Consider the following 21,963-nt stretch of genomic DNA (forward strand, 5'->3'; position numbering starts at 1 on the left):
ACGACTGCACGAAACCCAGAGATAAAACTCTCTGTGCACCAAATTGGCCAAAAGCAATATGACAAATTCTCTTTAACCATTTCAGTAAATTCTAACACAACACTGAAGACTGGTAAAGCAAATGATATTGAAAACAGAAAAAAGAGATAATTAACATTATTAGCCATCTACTGTCCAATTGTGATTGCAGATTATAAGGACACGATAGACATTAACAATACAAAAACAGTGTAAACCTGCACGGAACATCAAACCATAATTGAAAATGTATCAGTAATGGAATGTAATTTTATTGTTATTATCAGAAAGGTTTATTTTAGTAAGTGAGATTTAGATAAGCGGAAGAGCTGCTCTGAGCACTGGGGGGAAACTGGCAAAGCTAAATGACATGGAAATTTTTTAATTTATTTTATGGCGTGTTGTAGACATACAAAATATTATTTTAATGTGTGAGCTTATTAACCTAAAAATAAAATATTTATCAAAAATTAATTTTCCTTTTTATTTATTCTCAGGATTTATAATTATTTTATAATGTGCATAATGCCTATAGTAGGCAGCATTGCCTGACAGTGTTACACTGACAAGCAAATTTTCTCGTCATCCATTTGACCTAGGCTAATGAGAGATCCAGGTGGTAGACCGTGGGGCATTTGTTAGTCTACAGTTACTATGGTGCAATTTCTATTTACTTTCCATGACATCTACAGTTTTACTGATTGTAAACCATTATAAAAGAAAAAAAGATAGTCAACCACCAACAAACTTCTGCAGCTGACTAGGTGGGCAGTGCCAATGGGTTAAATCATACTATAACATGCCTGTTTACAATTTCCCGCTTCCCTTTACATGCTAAAAGATTTATTTATTTTTTTAAAGTTGATGTTTACCACTCATTATGATAATTAGAACAAACTAATCAGTATCTTGATGAATGACATGCATAATTAGTCTGTTGCATATTTTAAGATGCTGTAAAAAGAGACTAGGTAAATGCTCTGTAATTATCTTGTTATTGTGATCCTTTTCCCGCGTAATTACGAACAACCTTTTGCATTCCTAGCAATGTTTTTTGACATCCAGTTTTGATATGGCTTAAAGATATTCCACTGTAGCAAACCAATCAAAGTGAAGTATTTTAATGAAGCCCTGATGATGCAGCCTAGTCAAGTCTTACTCCATTAGTGAGGCCATATCAGGACACATGATATACATATTCATATACACTGAAGATGGGAAACGTCTCTTTCAATTACTTATGATACACGAACAAACTCAAAAAGTTTTTCCGCCTTACTACATGGAAATACTTTTTAAAAGTGATTAAGGTCTGGAAGTAAGAGTTCTCCTTAAGGAACTGCCTAGCTGAAAGACTGATGGCCTATCGTCATGACTAGTTGAGGTCTTATAGCAGGTATCCCATTAATCAGTTTACTGTTTTTCTGGACACAGCAATGTTCATTTGGCCATGAAAGTTCTCATTACTACGGCTCAGTGTAGTTCACTGGAAGTTCTGTATCACAGCACAATTACAATATTGTCATGGATGGCAACTTTAATACAGAAAACATTTTGCGGTAGATTTATCAATGTTCATACAAGACTTTATAGTTGTATGGTAAATTATTCTGGGGGTCCCACCCGCTGTCAGCCTCTTTGAAATAGACCCCAGTAGTTGACAAAACTAGGTTGCCTTGTGTTGGACTGTTAGAGTTCAGTGTTTGAGTCCCGCCCCCTGGTAGGCCAGTCCGACACTGGTTGTGCTATGCGTATGTCACATTAGACAGATTTATAAATAGAGTACACCACCAGAAAGAAGAATATGTATACTCACTATGCACTTTTTTGAACTCTCCACCAGAAAGGGTGTAGCCTTAGACAGTTTTATAAATGAGAAATGCCCAAATCTCATGTAAAAACATTGTTTTAATTTAAGCCAACTAATAGGATGTGTAAAGTACGACTAGACGGTGTTAAACTACACCAAACTTAACATACAACATCTTATGCAGCTTAACACTATCTAATCTTTGACACTTTAGGTACATCTACCCCTTCTTATGTGAGCAGAATAATTTATGATTGCTAGCCCTGATCTGCACAAATTTTTAAAGCGGTTTACAATTATTGCTAGATATGCAATATAAAAAATTCCCAGTGTAGATGCTTGAATGGTAATCCTATGTGGGCAATCCTGGATAGGAGGCATCTGCATAGCATCTTAGTACTGGGACCATCAATTTGCCAGCTATATGTGATGTGTTGTGTTACTTTTATGAGTAACATTAACATTTGACGTTATGTCAATAACATTTTGTCATTTCTGTTGAAAAAGCACATAGAATCCCAAGCTCTTTACATCTTTTCAACTACCCCCAAGAGTCTGGTCCAAATGATACAAAACAGCGTTACAAGATCCAGTGACTACAGAAAAGGGATTTTGAGTTACAAGTATTAAAGCAGATGAATCACATTAACCTCTGCTCTTCTTATTATAATCACTGCCCACTGGAAACAACAACAGAATTGCTAAAATCTCACATTGCCTAATGGGATGGTAATAGAATTCAGAGGCCATTAGGGTAAAAGCAATCCATATTTAACAGTTTAATAAGGTCTTACTTAAGATTCAGTATTCTTTCTCAATTTGACAAATTCTCATTAGACAATCAGTTGTATTTATACCATTTTTACACTGGCTTTTTTTAATACCGTATTTTCCATTAATATCTTGTTATATTATGAATATTTTCCAGAAATTAAGGAATATTATTTTACAAAACCAAGTGTGTCTAATCTGAAGCTTCAAAAGGCGTTCAATTGTCACACAGCATGTATCAACCTACCCTTCCATATTCAATAGGTAAGTAAATCCTTTATAATAATAATCATTTGAATATTCTGTACTGCACCTTAACATTTGCGCATGAAACCCTTGGAACCGAGCATTAAAAGGGAAATTCTGTAAAAAATACACACTTATTAAAGAAAAACCTAATATTTTTGCAAGACAAGTTGCAGTACATCCCAATAAGGATACTGTACCTCTAAAATAAAAGCAGAAAAAATTATATTGACCGTAACAGAAAATGAAACAAAACTAATTACAAAAAATAGTTGCCCCATACAACATGATGGTGGCGTACACAGGTAAAACTGGTAAGACTATCCAGATAAAGTGAGAAAAAAAATCCTTACCGCTGATCAGTATGTGAATTAAATTATATATGGCTGTGAGTGGGCTGTAAAGATTATAAACCTCTTATAATGACCACTCTCCGTGTTTCTGTTCAGCCGAGGCACTGTCTGTCACTATCGGTCTAATTGTATACAGTGACCAATGGTGACACAGTGACCACAGCATCACAGCACTGTATCAAAACAGAGACACAGCAATGATGGGCAGCACTGTGACTGGAAAGGAGATCGAAAAGAGGCGAGTATAAAAGACTTATTATTACAGCCCCCCAGTTATATATATATATATATATATAAACATTTTCATCCTCCTAGACCTCATTCCTATTGTTCATCTGCTTATGTTACTACTCTGTAATCTCTTGTTTTATTTGTATCTGTACCTCATGATCTGTGCAGCGCTGTGGAATATGATGCGCTGTATAATAGCTTTATTATTATTATTCCCGGATAACCCCTTTGATGCTGTCATATTATACAGTGGATTTTTGGAAATTCCATGCATAATCTGTGTTGTGTGCAACCATCCCTATGCTGTAAATCCAATCTAGATTTCATCCTTCCTCTGTTTCAGGAAGCGCTCACTGAGGTGAGACAGTATAACAGCCTGTAAAGCCACATCACAGAGGCTCATAAGCATAATTTTAAAAATTGGTTTTCGAAGGAAGGAGGCCATGGATCTCAAATATAAAAAGATTACCCAATCCCGCTGTCTGGATCTAAGAGTAAGTGCCCCTGGTTTATCACAAGGGATTTTGATGGTAGATTTCCTTTAAAGTCGACTCAAGGTTGAAATGCTCTCTATAATCCGCAAACAAATCTGCATGTAACAGAGATGATCAAATACTTTATACTAATGTGCACAATCCTGACTGTGTGCACGAGCCCTAATAAAGCCTCATTGCGATGATATGGATGTAAGAGTTTCATGCAGCAGTTTTGTGAATTGCCTGGCAGACCATTACGATGAAGCCATTGTAAATAATATATATTGGATCTGCATGGATGTCAATTAGGTGATATAACATTAGCATTAAAACTGCTCCCTTGGGCTGGATGAGCCATTGCAGACATGCCGTGGTTAATCACAAATTCCTGCAGCTGCCGTCAGCAGATACTGCACAGAGATAGAGCACAACTGGGTGGAATAACCTTGTTTTCCAATATACCAGTCATTCACAGAGGAAAACAACCATTCACACGTCTGTGCCACCCTCCACTGCCAATACGACCAACATGTGACGTCTTCTAATCAATACCATTTTAGCTCGCTGTGTGGAAGCAGAAAACATACATTCATTACTTACTGTTTGCTGAGGTTTGGCTTTTATTAATTAGAAACATATTGGAGTCATTAAAATGCCAGTTGTTTTTTGACTAGGCTCTGATATGCATGTATAAGCTCATCTCAACTCTAATTAGGCAAAAAATATACACAGCAAAATAATCTGCACTTTCTAAATAGGAGGGAGAACGAATGAACGCCTGACAAAGGGCGACTGCATTGCCTGCTTTCCAGATCATTTATTATAAACGTAACATAGATTTTCCTTGAATTAGTAAAAACAAAGAAAGGTTTCTAATAACTTGACAAAGTGTGATGTCATGTCTGTCATGGCTGCCCCTACGGATCATTCCGACTCGTTCTGTGTTTCCTCATTATGTGTAACAGTACCATAAGGAACTAGGACAAGGTCAACAATTTCTCATTACCAGCTTCTTCAGGTAGTTCTTGTAAGGGAGTCAATGCACGGTGCCAGAAGATAGATAGATATACAGTGTTGTATGTTATCTACAACATCCAGATAGGTCAGGAAAAAAGTGCCACTTACCCAGAATTCGCACTTCAAATGCCCAAAAGTAACTGTGCAAATCTGTGCTTTACCCTGGTATTCAAACATGTGATAAAGAAGATGGGGGAGATTTATCACAACTCTGACATGTCTGACGTTTGTGTTTTTGCTCCAAAAAGGTCACATGTCAGTATTTGCACTAATTTTTCATGCCAAAATTTTTTTTTTGGAGGCAAAAACATGCATATCAGACCTGTGCAGAAAGGGTGTTTATCAACATTATGACAGTGACCAAATTAAAACTTATATGGATTGTGTATGGATGCTTAAGAGTGAATATCTCTTGTTATGTTAAGCTTCCTTAAACAATCCATATATCATATTAAAGGGGAGACTCTTCCATTCAATATGACACTGTGGGGGAAATGTTTTCGAAGTGTCTGAGTTCGAGTTTCCGATGGCAACCAATCAGAGCTCAGCTTACTGTGGAAAAATGAAAACTGGGCTCTCATTGGTTGCCATGAGCAACTTGAACAGTTCTGCTCTCAGACACCTCTGATGAATCTCCCCCTGTGTTTCTTTGTGTAAGGAGATATAGCCATTTGAAGTGTGCTCCCCCCCCCCTCCAGACTGTCATCTGAAGGCAGAATGTAGAATAAGCTGCAGGAAAGACTTTTACTTTCACTGTGCAGAATAGTAGAAGTACATGCACCCTCTGCATTAGATTCTGCACCTGGGAAAGGGTGATGGAATAATGCTGTACATATTTATAACTTTATAAATCCAATATACATATTTTACTTTAATTGGAAAAATGACAAAAAAAGGTTATTTGTTGTCAATTATTGACAAATTTTATGAAGAAAAAAAATATGTAATTAATAAAACTATTAAGCTAATTAAAGTCTGACATGTAATGAAAAAAACTAAGTAAAAATTGTCACCCCAAAAAAATACCACCACCTAATATGTCCCCCCTAATCCTCTCCCCAGACCCTTTTTATTTGTGCCATTTTTATTAAAATTTATGTTAACAAAGGAGGTTTTAATCGATCCGCCTCTTACCAAATAAGAGGTCAGATCCTCATTCTTTCCCGTGGCAGTCGGCCTTATTCTTGAGGGGGTCGTCCGACACCCCCCCCCCCCCCCTCCACGCCCCTGTAAGCCCCGGGACCTGTAAGCACATTGTAATGAATGAGGAGGAAAATCCCCATATAATGCCATAGAGGATGCCATTCCCCTCAGGCTCATTTGCATATTTTAAAGCCTTTTTTTCTTAAAAACAAGGGCATAGGAAGCTTAAAGAAGAGTGGATCCTGCGATAGTGGGCACACACCAGCATGTAAGTGTGCTTGGTTTACAATCATTTATCCTGATGGTAGACATGCTTCAAGTGAACAAATAAGTAAATCACCTGCTGTATTCATCTATGAAAACGTCTCTGCAGAACATCACAGATCACAACTCACATCTTCCTCATTAGAATAAAGATGCTTTCTTACCCCTTCTACTGTATGACCTAGAAGCAGCAGCGGAGCCCAGTCTTACCTATGATTTCATCATGTGTGATGCAAGCTTGTGCATGGTAATGTAATATAAGACTATTGCTCAGCCATTATATCATCAGTGTATTCTGTCTGACTAGGTTTTCTCCAAGGCCTCAATCTCTCTATAGAAATGCTGAACAGCCAGATATGGGATACGTCACAATCGTCATGAACAGGACCAGGGTGAATATGCAGTATGGCATTACAATAGCTTTCTCTTGTTTTCCTTGTGTGAGAAGACTTATTTACAGGTCCTCGGTGACTTTACTATACTGGGGACTGAATGTGCAAGAGCAGCTATTTTATTTACAGCCACAAGATTTCTTACTCTTTCTTTCTGTACAGCAACCGCGCTGCAATCTTTAATTAAGCCCCGGTGTGAAGAGACACACGTGTCAGACAACGTAGGCAGAGTGTTCAGCTCACTCAGGGAATGGCTGGAGTTCATGGATGCCAACCATGTGCAATGGAAAAGTGCTTTTTCAGCTGTAACATCCAGAATAAATTAGAGACCATAAAAACAATCATAAAATACATATTGCATTGGTGGGAAGCCTTAAAACTACCGCTGTATGCATGTGGGAGTGCTTTGTATTCCAGATTGTAAATGAAGAAAAGTAAGAGGGGATGGCTGATTCTCTGGCAGCACGTGGAAGTTGTAATGTATTGTAATGTGATTTACAGGCCGCCCCTGGCTTTTGTTAATTGAAGTAGGATACAGGGGAAAAAAAAATCACCACCTACAAATTACTGGTTAGGAAACGGCGTTTGGATTGAAAGGAACAACTGTGTAGCACGGGGCCTGCACATGACATCCAGCATTGTAATATTTATTATTAGATGAACATAAAGGAATCGACTGCTGCGGGCGCTTGTGCTGTGCTACTGCTGCATTCTCATGGTACAAACACTGGAGATTACTATGTGTTACAGCAGATATGGGGTGGTCTTATCTGGACAGCTCACTTTTCAATAAGTCACATCATAAAATCATTCTGCAAAATAAGAACCAGTAGTGCCAGCAACCTGTCCACAAATCCCTTATTAAAATCAGTAGATATAATAGATTAATGGAGTTCCTGTTTCCCCCAATATGCAGTATAGTGGACACAGTAATGATTACGGTTTCAGCACTGTTATTTAGCGAGGCGTGTATCAGTGAATTTGGTCCGTGAAACATGACCCTGCACGCTCCATGGATCACCGAGCCAACTCGGTAAGTGTGAAGTCGTCCTTACATAACAGAACAATAGGGTGTCCTTTAATATACACCATATATCACAAAAAAAACCCGACCAATTGTCACAGCAGAAAATCTTCACTCATTTTACACAAAGCTGCAATATCCGGACAGAAGGTATTGTAAGACGTCACTTTTTACTATTCGTAAATCATAAAATAACTATAGCATTGCTGCTTTATCATACACCGGCACTCATGTGCAGCGTTTATTTCTACACCAGGTCCTTCCAGGCTTAGAAATATCCTGTAGCATGCAAACTTTCATCTTTGAAAGTTCACTTGCTGCAGTTTGTGCATAGGTGTGGGGCAGTAACGCTCCATGCCAGCCCACTCCACCGCCGGCCTCCCCCTTCATGTCCCTCCACGCCCCCGAGTGCTGGTAATAATAATAATAATTCCTTTATTTATATAGAGCACACAGAAACGTAGCACTGAACAGAGCTTGACAAATCGGTCCCTGTCCCCATGGGGCTCACAATCTAAATCAACCTGCCAGTATGCTTTGGCGTGTGGGAGGAACCTGGAGGAAACCCAAACACAGACAGGATATACAAGCTCTTTGCAGATATTGACCCTGGGACTTGAACCCAGTTCCCCAGGGCTGCAAGGCTGGTGGATCACTATGCCAGTTATCAGGTGTAGAAGACCTGATTAATAACCCCCAGGGTGTCTAATGGACAGTGAACCGGCTGATATGCAACAAACACCCATAAAAAAGCATGCTGCAAATCCCCACAGACCACAAAAATGCCAAAAAATTAAAACACTACATAAAGCAGACCCAAGGTTAGACAAACATAATGTAGGTAAATCAACTCTACCCCATGACTGTCGAAGGTACAGCACAAGTAAGCAGGTAAGACAACTTAGACTCATAGCTGTCCAAGCAAAGAGTAGATACTGCAACATCCAGGCACAGGGTAGGTACTGCAGTTCAGCCCCATTACTGTCCAGGCAGAAGGTAGTTACTACAAGGCAACATCATGGCTGTACAGGCACAGAGTAGTTACTGCAACACAACCCTATGGTCATCTAGGCACAGGGTAGTTACTGCAACACACAACTACGGCCATCCAGGCACAGCATATATACTACAACTCCAGGCACAGCGTAGGTACTGCAACACACCCCCATGACTGACCAGCTGCAATCCTGAAATATGCTGTACATACAGTAGCTACTACCTAAAACCATCTGCAGTTTTACAAAGTCAAAATTTATGACTGAATCCCTTTAATAGCATAAATCACACTGCAGTCATCGGGCCCCTACCTACTATGTGTGTCCATATCGTTATATACCATTTTTTACAAATAGTCCATGCTGCAATTGTAAATAAACAGTAATAAAAGTTATCTCGTAGATGTGGGCTTAGCGCCAGGGCTGTTTCTGCAGTAAGTGTGCTGTAATGACAATGGAAAACAAAATAAAGCATGTGAGGAAACCATTGGTAGGTCTCCTTTAAGGAACTGCATATAGCTTAGCACACCTTTGCATACATTACTTTTGCACAAGGAAATGGGAATGAGATGGAGATTGCAAGCTCTACAGGGCAGAACAGCTTAGCCGCTCATGCCCTGCTTTGCTCCTTGCTCGACAAAAGTAAGCGGCATCAATATTCAGAGAGAAAGAGTTGTAAAAGCTTCATACAATGCAGATGCTAACCGTGTGTCTTGGCGATTTGGTGATACGGTTTTGAATGGCTTAACACCTCTCCTCTGTACACTGCACAACAGGAGTAAACAGGCATCAGGTCACAGATAGCGTATTGCTACTTACATGCAGCTGTGTACATTATACGCTTACTCAGCTGGTAAGTAATTGAAATATTAAATCCCTTACAATAAACCAGAAAACTGCAGATGACGTTTATGACAAAAAAATAACTTCTTCCAAAAACCATCAGGTGCAAGAATCTGCTCTGTGAAGATACACAACATTCCTGGCAATATAAAGCGCACCATGTGCCCGCACTGATTTGTTGAGCAAAGAGACAGGAGAAGACTTCTATATAATCTCACATTTATTATTACCTGGTGATACTGTGTGTGAATAAACTGCGCTGATCCACGACATTGCCAACACAAAGGAGATTTTCACAGTACCACCTCAGATCGATTTTCTTAACCGTATATTTGAGAAGAAAGGTGAATGCTATGGAACGGTTTCCATAAAAAACATAACCTGATTTTGAAAACATACTAAAAGTTACAACATTCAATGGGTTATTGAAAATAGCTATATAGGAACATATGTGCTAGGATTCGGAATACTTTGGGGGTCCTTATATATTATATGATCCAGCACTTGTATATAGAAAAATTCTTGCTTCTTTATGGATTCATTATATAAAATCAATGAGCATATAGTGGTAACCACAAACAGCTAGGCGTTTCTAGTACAAAGACTCATCATGGCTATCGTATACTACAGCTAAAGTTGTATTCAAAATAAATTGGAACCAATAGGAGGCTGAATACGTCACAAATGGAAAAAACAAACACACATTTATCTAGTATAATTTACAACATACAATAAATATTTCCTTAATAAATATAAAATAGATCATATTTTTTATTTAAACCAAGGGGAATTCATTTTTTAATACCAATATCCAAAAATCTTCTCTTTTTCTGAGAATACTTTCCCAGTTGCCTCCCCTCCTAGGACTATACACTCCATTCAATGCCATAGCAGGAGAAGGAGTTAGTCTGCCTGTTGTGGACTTCAATAACAGTTTAGTGGGGGTTGCAGAAGAATTTGCAAAAGACACACACACAGATGTTGAATAAAAATAAATGATTCTTATGTTGCTGCTCTGAGATACAGAAAGTTGACTTTAGCTTTTCTGATGTAGCTTGCTGACCAGTGCTCGGCGATCTCCGGCAGCTCCATAGAGATTAATGGAGCAGAAAGGTCATGCACGGCCGTCTGCTCCAATAGTCTGAGGAGCGGCGAGGGGTCGATCGGACCCCTAGTTCTCACAATCTATGGGGGTTTCTTGCCTTCGTGGGAAAACCCCTTTAAAGACAACCTGTCACCTATAAAAACGGCACTAGGAGCTGCTTACTAAAGTAAGCAGCTCCTAGTGCTAAAATAGACACATCAGTGTTACACTGATAGCATTATCAGAAACCTCCGATAACGATAGAAAACACACAAATGCCATGCCTCTTCCCCACCCCTCCTACTCCATAGGCCAGTGGTGACTGCCACACGTCATGTGGCAGTCACCACCCCAAGCCTGGTCCGGCGTTTCTAATGTACATTGCGGCAGTGTCTGCTAGCGTTATCGGAGGTTTCTGATAACGCTAGTGTCTGTTTTAGCACTAGGAGCACTAGAAGGTGACAGGTCCTCTTTAAGTGGGATTTAGACAATTCAATGATCTTGGTGCCAAAACAACCCAATTTTGATGCTTTTTTACGACTTTTCACTGCAACCTTTGCAGTACACCATTATCTGAACCTTGGGCATTGTGCCTTATCACATGACTTGTGTCCATAAGGATTTGAGACACTTACACCAAAAAGTCTCAAAAAAAGCCATAAGTTACACCTGCCAGGATAAGAAAACATGTATCACAAGAAAAAAGATATGATCATACATAAAGCCTTAAAAGTCTCAATTATACACCAAACAAAAGATACATGTCCCACTATGTATTTCAATGGCCACATGTGTCCTCAATGGTCCTAGTCCTGCTTGAATTTGCAGTTTGGGTATTCCTTTTCTATAGTCATCCATAAGGGAGAGGACCTCACACTATTGGTGTCAAGCCGCAAAGAATGGTCCGACACTGCAACCGGTTTTGCCACAATCCGCCACCTTATCGCCAGTGGGGCGGCTGAGTGGAGGGTGCGGCCAGCCGGGAGTGGGCCGGCGTGCGACGTTACTGTCCCCGTGCCTGCGCACTTGCTGCTGCCGGCGACTTTCATATGTGGTTTTTTCAGGGCCTGGTGTAGGACAAACGCTTTGCGGCCTCCGGCCCCGATACATCAAGAGGCGGAAGCCTCTTTATGTATCCCTCTGTGAATATGCAGCGGTGGAGCTTGTGCACCAGCGTATGATAAATATGCCCCATTATGTCAATTCTCTATTTATGAATTACTATGGATATTAGACATATTTAGATATGACAGATGCTGGCACTAGGCATCAAAGACTGGTGAAGCTAAATTAATAAAAAATATTGAAAAGCCACAAAGATCATCAGGTTTGTGTCAGGAAACATATTTGATGGTCACCACAATACCCACAAATTGTTCAAACAGTGTGGATGTGCATGGTGCTGCCAAGTACACGTGGTAGCCCTCCTTGCCAAGCAACACCAATAACCAGCATTTGCTATAAAATGCAGGAGTAACCAGAGGCTGGGTCACTCTGTATATAGACACCACAACAGAATGACGTACACGAATCACCATTGTAATCTACAAATTGTAATCAATAAACACTTAGAGCTCGAAAAAACGCATCTCAGTTATTTTTCTTTTAAACGTTTTGAGTCACATGTGTCTCAAATACAACAGGACAGACGGTTTAGTGAAGGAGTTACGTTGACTCTACCACAGCCAAATAGTATGTAATATTTCATGACAACTAGTAAAACCATAGATTTATGTTGTATTTAGGTAGCAAATGAACACACAAAAAATATTCATAATTTTTAATTGAAAACAGGTACACAATTTTTTATCGAAAAAATGACATTGATCAGGTTATACGTGAGCTTCGTTTTATGTTTCTATGGAGACCAACAAACTTCAGCTAAACATGGTGCTTTTTACATATTAATAGAACGATTTTTTCAAAGAAGGTAGTTTTTAGATCCAAACGCCACTGAGCAATGCACAAAATACACCAGCCAGGCTCTGAGTCAGTGTCCTGGTACTTGGTGATGAAGATGCTAGCTATCAGAGAAATTAAAGCCAAAGGTAAACATGAGAAGTGCATCAGGAATCAATGTCAGTGACAATTCACTTCTCTTAGAACTCACATTTTTTTTTACTATTATTGCCTCCTACAGCATGTAATGTTCCCTGTTTGAAGGCCAAATTATAGCAATGGCACATTTCTCCCAAACAAAACAGGAGAAAAATATAATGGAGGGATAATTTCTACTTAAAATATTCAACGGTGAAGCAGAGAGGAAAATATATTTCCATTAAGAGGGTTATCTGCTTTATTTACAAAGGCTTTCACATACTTTCTGTCAAACCCGTAGTGAATGTGAATGTGTTCATCTAATTGTCTGAGGCCTTGCCGGCCTGCTCACCACTCGTGACGCTTGAAGAGGGCCGCTAAAATGCAGAAAACTCTCTAAGATCTTATCTGTACACAGACAGGAGGGCCCCTGTTCTTTTTTCAAACTCCGGTCCTGCATTAGTAAGTCTATGGGGAGTCAGAAAATATTATTGCAGTATGCGACTACAATTTGCAGTCTGTTACCATGGAAATATATAGGCGTGCCTACAGGAAGCAGGATACTTAGGACTTTTGCCGAACTATTTTTTGCATTATTGTTTGGGATTGGTTGGAATTTGCACATACTTGTTTCCGAAAATAATTCTGAAGCATCTGTTCTTGTAACTCCACATTGCGTTATCCCTCTGTTATTGCTCCTGTAAATGTAAAATTGACAACATGGTGATAACATTCCCATTGTCTGATAGAAGGGCCCTACACAGTCTGGCAATGTCATTATCACTATGTTGTCAACTTCCTTATACATTTCTAAAAGGAATAACTAAGAAACAGCACAATCAGAGGTATAAGGTAGGATATTCCAGCAATGTTATTTGTAAAGAAAATAGAAGTAATCACCATAATAGACATGTCTAAGAGGTGAGGCGTCCTCTTTCATCCATTTTATCATGCAGTGTTTACAAAACCCAAATAATATACAGATACCTAGTATCACTATAACCATATAACAGCCTGTTCTTAAAATTGAGGTCATAGTTAAAAATTATTTCCAATCATTTTTGTGCATATTTGACAAAAGATTTAGACAACTCACTAAATGATCCAATAAATTTAAACAGAGGTTTAAACAAACATTTAACTTAAAATTGACAACATCCGTCCATCTGACATATTCAAGAGGCAACAACAAACAAATACATTTTAGGTTGTTCAGCTACAAAAGGGGTTAAAGTACTTAATAGGGAAGACCAAATGTCGAGAACTGTTCTTATTACAAAATAACAAAAAAAATCTGCTTCCAAGTGTTTGCGAATCGGTAATTGTTAAAATTCTGTAATACATATAGCATTACTCTGAATTCTAAACACCTATTTACCAGATGTCTAGACTGGGGTCACAAAGAAGAAACATTTTGGGGAAAGAATCTAAATAAACGTATAAAAAAAAAGTTAAAAAAAAAAGATTGATGTTTTTGTTGTGAAGTGCTTATCCTCAAGGTAGTGATCTGTCTGTAATCCAGCTAAAAGTTCAGCGATCCTTGGGTATGATAATTACACTTAAGGTATTAGTCTGATATCGCAATCAATAAACCACTATAATAAAAAATATCAAATATTGTCATCAGAGCTCAAGCAGCAAATGGCACAAGAAATGAATTGGCAGCTTATCCTTAATTTCGAAAAATCCTAAATGAAGGATATTTTGCACCAATAATAAGTATAAAAGCGTTGTTTGGCATATACATTTACCATGTAGTCAAGTGTTACATAAGTAAAGCAATGTGATGCCGCCTATACCAGACACAACACAATGTAAATGTGACCTCAGATGCTCCCGTTTTAGGTCAGATGATAATGAAACCTAACAGGTTAATGACCACCACTAGGTAATTGTGATGGAAATTGACATAACAATATGGATTTTATTGTGTTAAAGGACAATCTTTCCATACATGGCCAGTATAAATTGATGAAACACATTATTGTGTCAGGGGCTTTCCACAGTTAAGCTGTTTCTCTCTCTCTTCAGTCATTACAAATCAAGTAATATTAAAAAAAATGCTAAAACTATCACTGAAGAACAAAAAGTAACAATAATTATATTCCTTCTTTAATTTCCTGAAACACTGAATACATAAAATAACATAAAAATGACATCAAATGAGAGCAAGTATACCCAATAGAATTTCCAATAGTACGGAACATCGTCCAAAAAAATACAATGTACTGAGAAATCATCAGGATCAGGTAAGAAATATCAGCGTTACGACAGATCTAGTGGATATGTATCAAAAACCCTGTCCAAGAGTAAAGTTATAATCTACCAATAAGGTTACTATCTTTTTATTTTTAGTTCTTTGACTAATAGTAAACGTAAATGTAAACCACTAAACAAGAGAGGGTTCTATGTGTGTGTTCTGTGATGGTTCTTTTACACTCTCTTATGTCTTTTGGTCTTGTTCAACATTTGAATATCTACCTGATGGACATGAGAGTTAGTCATCTCAAAAGGATGAGAATCATATAGCGAGATAATATTATGAACATACTGCATCTGAGAAATGACCGCAGATATCAGAAATATTGATATTTCAAAAGCCTTGATCCGAAATAGCCCAATAACAAAAAAAACACTATTTTCACACAATCTGCAGTAGGAGCCGATGACAACGTCCCTAGATATATGTACACGATGGCTCGGCAGTAACAAGTGTACAAGTTGTGATGACAAGAGCTGCATTTCTATGGAGATGAGAGTTCATCTCTAACACCTCTGCTAAACAAGATCACTTGCTGCTTCTCCGAAAAAGTCACAGAGTTTTGTTAATATATTAACAGCTGTGTATAAAGCTACGTAGCCTCAAAAAACATGTGAAAATCCGTCTAAACTTTTTAGGAAAAATGTCTCTGGTAGCCATGTAATATCCCACATAGTGGAGGAACAATTTCTTCCACAATGTTACAAATCTGCGGTTTGACCCGTACCCAAAACATGAGAAACAGAGGATTCCCAGTCTTTAGGATTACTTACACAGACCCCACTATTATCCCGCTAGGAGGTTTTAATTAGGCGTAAAATTAATTGCCAAATGTTATGGCTTAGTAAGTTCTGAGGAAGCACGTGAAAAATATTGTATAGTTTGATGCCGTTTGATAGTTTAATTTTATATTTCCAAAAAAAAACATGTTTCTGGTAGGAAGCCCCTGCATCCCACATAGTTAAGTATATTGTAGTATAGATCCTGTCTGTGGTCTGCAGAGCTGTCAGTCCATGTCCTCCGTCTACAAAATACTTGTGGAGATAGAGGTCAGTGCTTACTTGAAATTGCATCAGTAAAATATCCATCTATGCAGTGCGATTACGCTCCTATGGGATGAATTTCTCATTTTACCACAAAGACTCCTATCATAACTGTTTCATATCAAGAAATGCTTCTGGTTTTGCAGGTTACAAGCAAAATTCACATTACGTTTTCTCTATTTTTATCCTTCCCTTTGGACTTGGGAAAGTTGTCTATGTAACAATTTTTTTTTCCTGCAGCTCGGAAACTCCTCTATCTAGTGCGGAGTCTTTATGTATGTTGGGTAATGAGTAATATCCTTGTACAGGCCTTTGTGCTTTTTTAAATACGACTTTGATGTAAATGTGGGCATCTGCTTCGAGACCCTTAATGGCTGTTCCATACTCCTAGTTACGTGTCCTGCATCTCTATTAACCCTTTCTGTGGCCAACCCCATTTGTGAACATTTTAATAAGGGACTCATCCTACTTAAGCAAGCGCTTTAACTAAATGCTGCGATTTTATCAGATAAATGACTTGGAAATGGAGAAAACAAGCAGCACATTTTTACCGAGTGGTGCAAAAGAGTCCTGAGCTGTTCAGCATTAAACACAAAGGAAAGGTTTATTATATTCTTGAGCTTAATCACCCACTCAGGTAAGTGGTAACAGCAGGTACTGTCTTAGCTTCTAGTTTGCTTTTTCTCATGCCAATGTTCTGTGCCCATGTACAGAGGCGATGCCTTTCTTTACTCTCTAGCAACATCTACTGGTAAAAATACAGCAGAGCCTTCACGTGTAGATACCAGGCAGGTGCCTCAATACCGATAGGTATATGCCCATCCAAATGCACCTTATTAGAAATACTCTGCATTGTCCTATATTTGTGGCGTAATTATCCGTAGTAAGGAGAACCCATGGAAATGAGAGAATTACTAGTGAGGCTGATGATCCTCTAGAAATATGCGTATCTTCTATATGTGTATCAATGTGTAGCAGTCACTATACTATCTATATATAACTATATACCATCAACATTGTAGCTATGTACATGTATAGTAGGTATCGTACATATGTGTATGTGTCTCTATATATATATATATATATATATATATATATATATATATATATATATACACACACACAGACACACTTGCATATAAATATATTATTATAAAGACACACATACACAAACAGTAGATGTATCATATGTATTTAGATCTTTATATCAAATATAGTTATAATATGGTAGTATATTATGTAATATTTTCCGATAATGATTTTGCATATACTACACACACACACATATATATAAATTATATCATATCAATATATATATCATATACATATGGTATAGCGAAAATGATGGGGGGGGGGGGGGGTCCGTCACTATTTAGAAATTTAAGAGGCTTTACTAAATCTCTTTTGCTTTGGTTTCGTATCACAACCCCCCGTAACCCATTTACGCTGCCAACCTTGACCCAACAAAAACAGGGAAAGCTGGCGTGACGACTTTTCCTCTCCGAAGCTTCTACCTGTGCCGTCTAAAAATATAAACCCTGTGAATTTCATGGAAAGCAGAGTTTTCTTTCGGAACATATGGGATGCCATTTGGCTGGAGCGTTGCTACAAAATCTAATAATCGGTTGGGAAGAAGGTTTTCTATGAACTCGTTCAGTGCTGAAGTGCCCTGCTGCCTACTGATGTAACAGGCCCCTCTACAGCTGACTGGGTGAAGGTGAAAGCTCCCGTACAACCCATAGGGTGCTATGGATGTATATCTTAATGCAGGGGCACCCATTAGCTTTGTCGCCAGTGCCATCATGGAAACTTGTATGGTAGCGTGCCATCTGTAAGTTGCTTCCACAAAGTCTAGAAAGTGCTGCGTATCATGGGAGTATAATTCCATCTCTTGTTCCTCCATGCAATGAAAGCCTGATAGGATTAGAGGACAAGGCTGGATATTCAGGGAGATGGAAAAAAAAAATCAATGGGTGCCTTGAAAGATAGTTTTTGTGCGCAGAGCTACGCTGGGTCAACTCATTTATCATGGCATTCTTACATATGCCAAGTGTCCTATGTATATCCAGCTGCCACTAATGCCCACTGCATACACAATAAAGCCTGCATTTTGCTACTTTTCTTCAGCGTTGGCAAAACCGGATAAAACAGGACAGGAAAACAAAAATATATATACTATATATATATTAATGAGGCAAAGCGGGCACATCGCCTAAGTTTACCTCACAACTTCAACCCTTGTCATTAGGGATAATGAAAAATCCTTCCATTTACCTAAATGGCAAACTTCATCCTGCAATCACCATTAACCTGGTGCCCCAAATAACAAGAAGACATCTAGAGCCACCAGCACATAGGTAGAGAGTAATGAAGGGGAGAGATGCAATGCTTCCTAGGCAACTGGGTGCCATGATATGCAGGCAGTACAGCACAGCATGGCACAGGAGATGCCCGGAGACTGGGTGCCTGCTGCAGGCGCTGACTGGAGAGATGACGATGGAGCAGACACAATGCTGCAGCCGCTGCTGCCTCCTCTTACCTGCCTCTGCCGCGGGCTTCCGTCCCTTGGTAGCCGGCTGGAGCATCGCTCTCCCTCCTGTCCCCGCCACAGTAATAAGTCCTCTCTGGGCGGTGAAGCTCTGGGCTCTGCGCCGCTGGTCCCCCGTGTTAGTAAATCCCTCGTACAGGAGGAGCAGGAGCGATGTGTGACGGCGCCTCAGTCCTGTGCACAAGTGAGAGGGAGAAGCTGTGGAGACGAGTGAGGAGCCTCACACATGATGACAGAGGGACGAGTCACCGGAATGTGACAACACATGTGAATCAGTGCAGCACATAGGTACAGAGGAGGGGACGGCCAGCTCGGCGCACACACAGCCCTGCTGCTACTGCAGCCGCTACCTCCGCTCGTCACTACTACTACGCTACACTGACAGGGCGATGCGTGTGTGCTGTGTGCCTGCCCAGGTGTACGGCTCAGCTCCCGCGCTCACCGGGGTACACTGATATTCATCATTATCTCAAAGTTGTGAGGTAAAATCACTGAGAAGAAGCCCAGGGAGGAAGAAGCCACTCACAGATATTCACATGTCCACATATAAAAGATAAAATATTCCACATGGCACACACACAGAGGAATATTTATGTGTGCAAGACTATATATAGTGATATTACACACACACATAATATATATATATATATATATATATATATATATGTCTCTAGAGATACACAGAGGAGAACAGAGGAAAATAGTGTCACTGAGTATCTAGGCTATCATGTTACACACATGTATACGTCCTATATATGTGTGTATATGTAAAATATTGACACATGGCACACCCACAGGATTAGATATGTGTGCAGAACTATATATAGGTGATATTACATATACATTATATACAGTGGCGTAACTAGGAGAGACAGGGCCCCTAGCAGGCTTCTGCATGGGGCCCCCCTTCCCACTTAAAAAATATACAAATTAGTATACTCACTCATGCGAATTACAATCACATATAAATACACTCATGTGCATATACACATACATACAGTGCCATGTGCAACATACTCACATACAGTATACAGATACTGCATATATACATCACAGTATATGTTATATGCATATTATACTGCACAATGTGCAGTACAATATAGATATAATGTTGCACATCCTCCATTCTTTATTGTGTCAGGTCGGATGACAGGGCCCCCTGACATTGCGGGCCCCATAGCGGCTGCTATGGCTGCTACCACTGTAGTTACGCCCCTGATTATATATATATATATACATACATAGTCTCTACAGATAGCTACACAGAGGAGAATAGTGTCACTGATTGTCCAGGCTATCCTAATATACAAATGTATGCTTCCTATATATGTGTGTAAAACTGTATATATACGTACATAGAGAGAGATGATATCTCCATGTGTCCCTAGACATACCGTCACACTCTCAGGAGAATAGTGTCTCTTAGTGTCCAAGCTATTCTAATATACACATATATAACTCTTTGCACACATATATAAAGATAGATGCTTTTTTGTATAGAGAGAATCTCTAGACTAAATGACTACACCCTTTGTAAATATATATATAGATAGATATCTTATATTGAGATGATCCTACAGATAGAGGTATCACTCTACGTTATCTCCTATACGAAATACTTCTTAGGTTACATTCACACACATGTATGGGGGGTGTATATACGGCCGACGTATTGTCCCCCATACACTTCTATGGGCTCACGGCCCTGTACGGGAGCGGTACGGTGCAGCACCGTATTGCTCCATAGCCCAGGAATATATAGGACATGTCCTATCTTTTTCTGTGATACGGCGCCGTGCTCTGTATCTTCCTATGGAGAGGGGCGGGGGTGAGCGGCGCTCATCTCCTGCTCCTCTCCGCAGCTCTGATGTATGCCCGCCATACTACGGGACGGCGGGCATACATCGTGTGAATGTAGCCTTAGTGTGAGCATACATACATAAAGAGAGACATGATACTATAGATATTGAATCTCTAGGGCAATGATGGAGAAGATGGCATATGGTGCCAGAGGTGGCAATCAGAGCCATCTCTGTGGGTATCTAGGCCATCACCCCAGACAGGTTGAGTGACTCCAAGTCCTCTTGCTGCAGTCATAAATGGCCCAGGATGTGCTGCATTCAGTGCTATTTTAAACTAACATTTCCTGGGTTTCCCAGGACTGCAGGAGGGGGAAGCTGCGGAGAGGGCTGGATTTTCATTGGAGTTCTTGCCTAATTCTTCTTTTTCAAAGGGGAGCCTAGGGGGAAACTACAATATTAATCTGAATTTTCCCTCATTGTTTCAGCCGTATTGTTGTCCTCAGGATGCCAATACGATTGAAATCTGTGGCAGTGGAGAGAGCAATAAGTTGCTGATTAAATTGCTGTGCCAACACTTTGTGATAAATAAGTGTATTTTGGCTACAGTTTGGACACTCAGCCTGTAAAAGGTTCACCATCACTGCTCTAGAGCATTGTACATATGTACTCAGTGCAGTGGTATCCTTTTGCAAGGCCAAACAGGAGAGAAGATACTAATACAAATACAAGACGCAAGATTTTTATGTTGTACATATAGTAGAGCGATTTTTGTTGTATATATAATATATACCAGTGTTATATATATATATGTATATATACACACATATATCTATATTTAATGTTACAATTGTTATTATGTCATGTGAATGCTTGCACGAGTGACCCCATAGATATCTATCTATATAGTTTATCAATGTATACTGCATGCGCACACACACATACTCATGCACGCTTCATATACATTAAGATCCCCTTGCAGATTTCCATGCCAGGAGGCTGTGCACAGCCATTAGATAATGATAAGGAGAGCTCCTCTTGTCACATTTGGAGAGGACTGATCGGGTCTGTACAGTGACAATGCATTTCCAGTTGTTAGTTCCTGGACTCTGGGAATTTCACGGTGCCAGCTCATGCAGTATGCCTGAGGTCCTGTACATACATTGTGCTGGAGTCTATTGATGAAATGAATCTTCACATCCTTAAAAGAAACCGTTTTTTATAAGTTTGTCTCCCTGTGATGCATCTATTCAGTCAAATCCTTCATTTAGCAGCACTCACAAATGTCAGAGACTCATTAAAAACACAAGACATGAGGAAAAGAATGGACAGATGCACAACATTCAAAGCCTGTCAGCTTTCATAGAAGAAGCTGCATGCATATTTCAGATGGTCTTTGAAGCAAAATCACAATGGTGTACCATCGGCTCGAATTATTCTATACAAAACATATTCATTATGATTTTTCGTCTTCAAAATGCAGACCTGTCAACTTTACAAAATGAAATGAGGGATCAAGAAAGCTTCTGTTCCTTGTTATTTGACTGAACTCTCAGAGTAACATTGCACGAATCATTTCTTAGAAGGGAGACACGCCATTTCATCAGTG

General features: G+C 39.3%; 1 protein-coding gene across 18 annotated transcripts in view; it reads right to left on the reverse strand.

The window, feature by feature from the left end:
- Window positions 1-21,963, reverse strand: part of TENM2 (teneurin transmembrane protein 2) — a 1,545,179-nt gene that overhangs the window by 644,266 nt on the left and 878,950 nt on the right. For 2 of the 18 annotated variants that reach the window (XM_072145954.1, XM_072145953.1), the window contains exon 1: window positions 18,547-18,966. The exons of 15 other annotated variants lie outside the window; for them this stretch is intronic. In XM_072145954.1, the coding sequence (XP_072002055.1) occupies window positions 18,547-18,592 (46 nt within the window). In that variant the 5' untranslated portion in view covers window positions 18,593-18,966. Of the gene's footprint in view, window positions 1-18,546; window positions 18,967-21,963 lie in introns of those variants that run through there. One more of the 18 variants, XM_072145955.1, reaches the window with a different exon arrangement.

The sequence above is a fragment of the Engystomops pustulosus genome, chromosome 4 (assembly GCF_040894005.1).
Source record: "Engystomops pustulosus chromosome 4, aEngPut4.maternal, whole genome shotgun sequence".
NCBI lineage: Eukaryota > Metazoa > Chordata > Amphibia > Anura > Leptodactylidae > Engystomops > Engystomops pustulosus.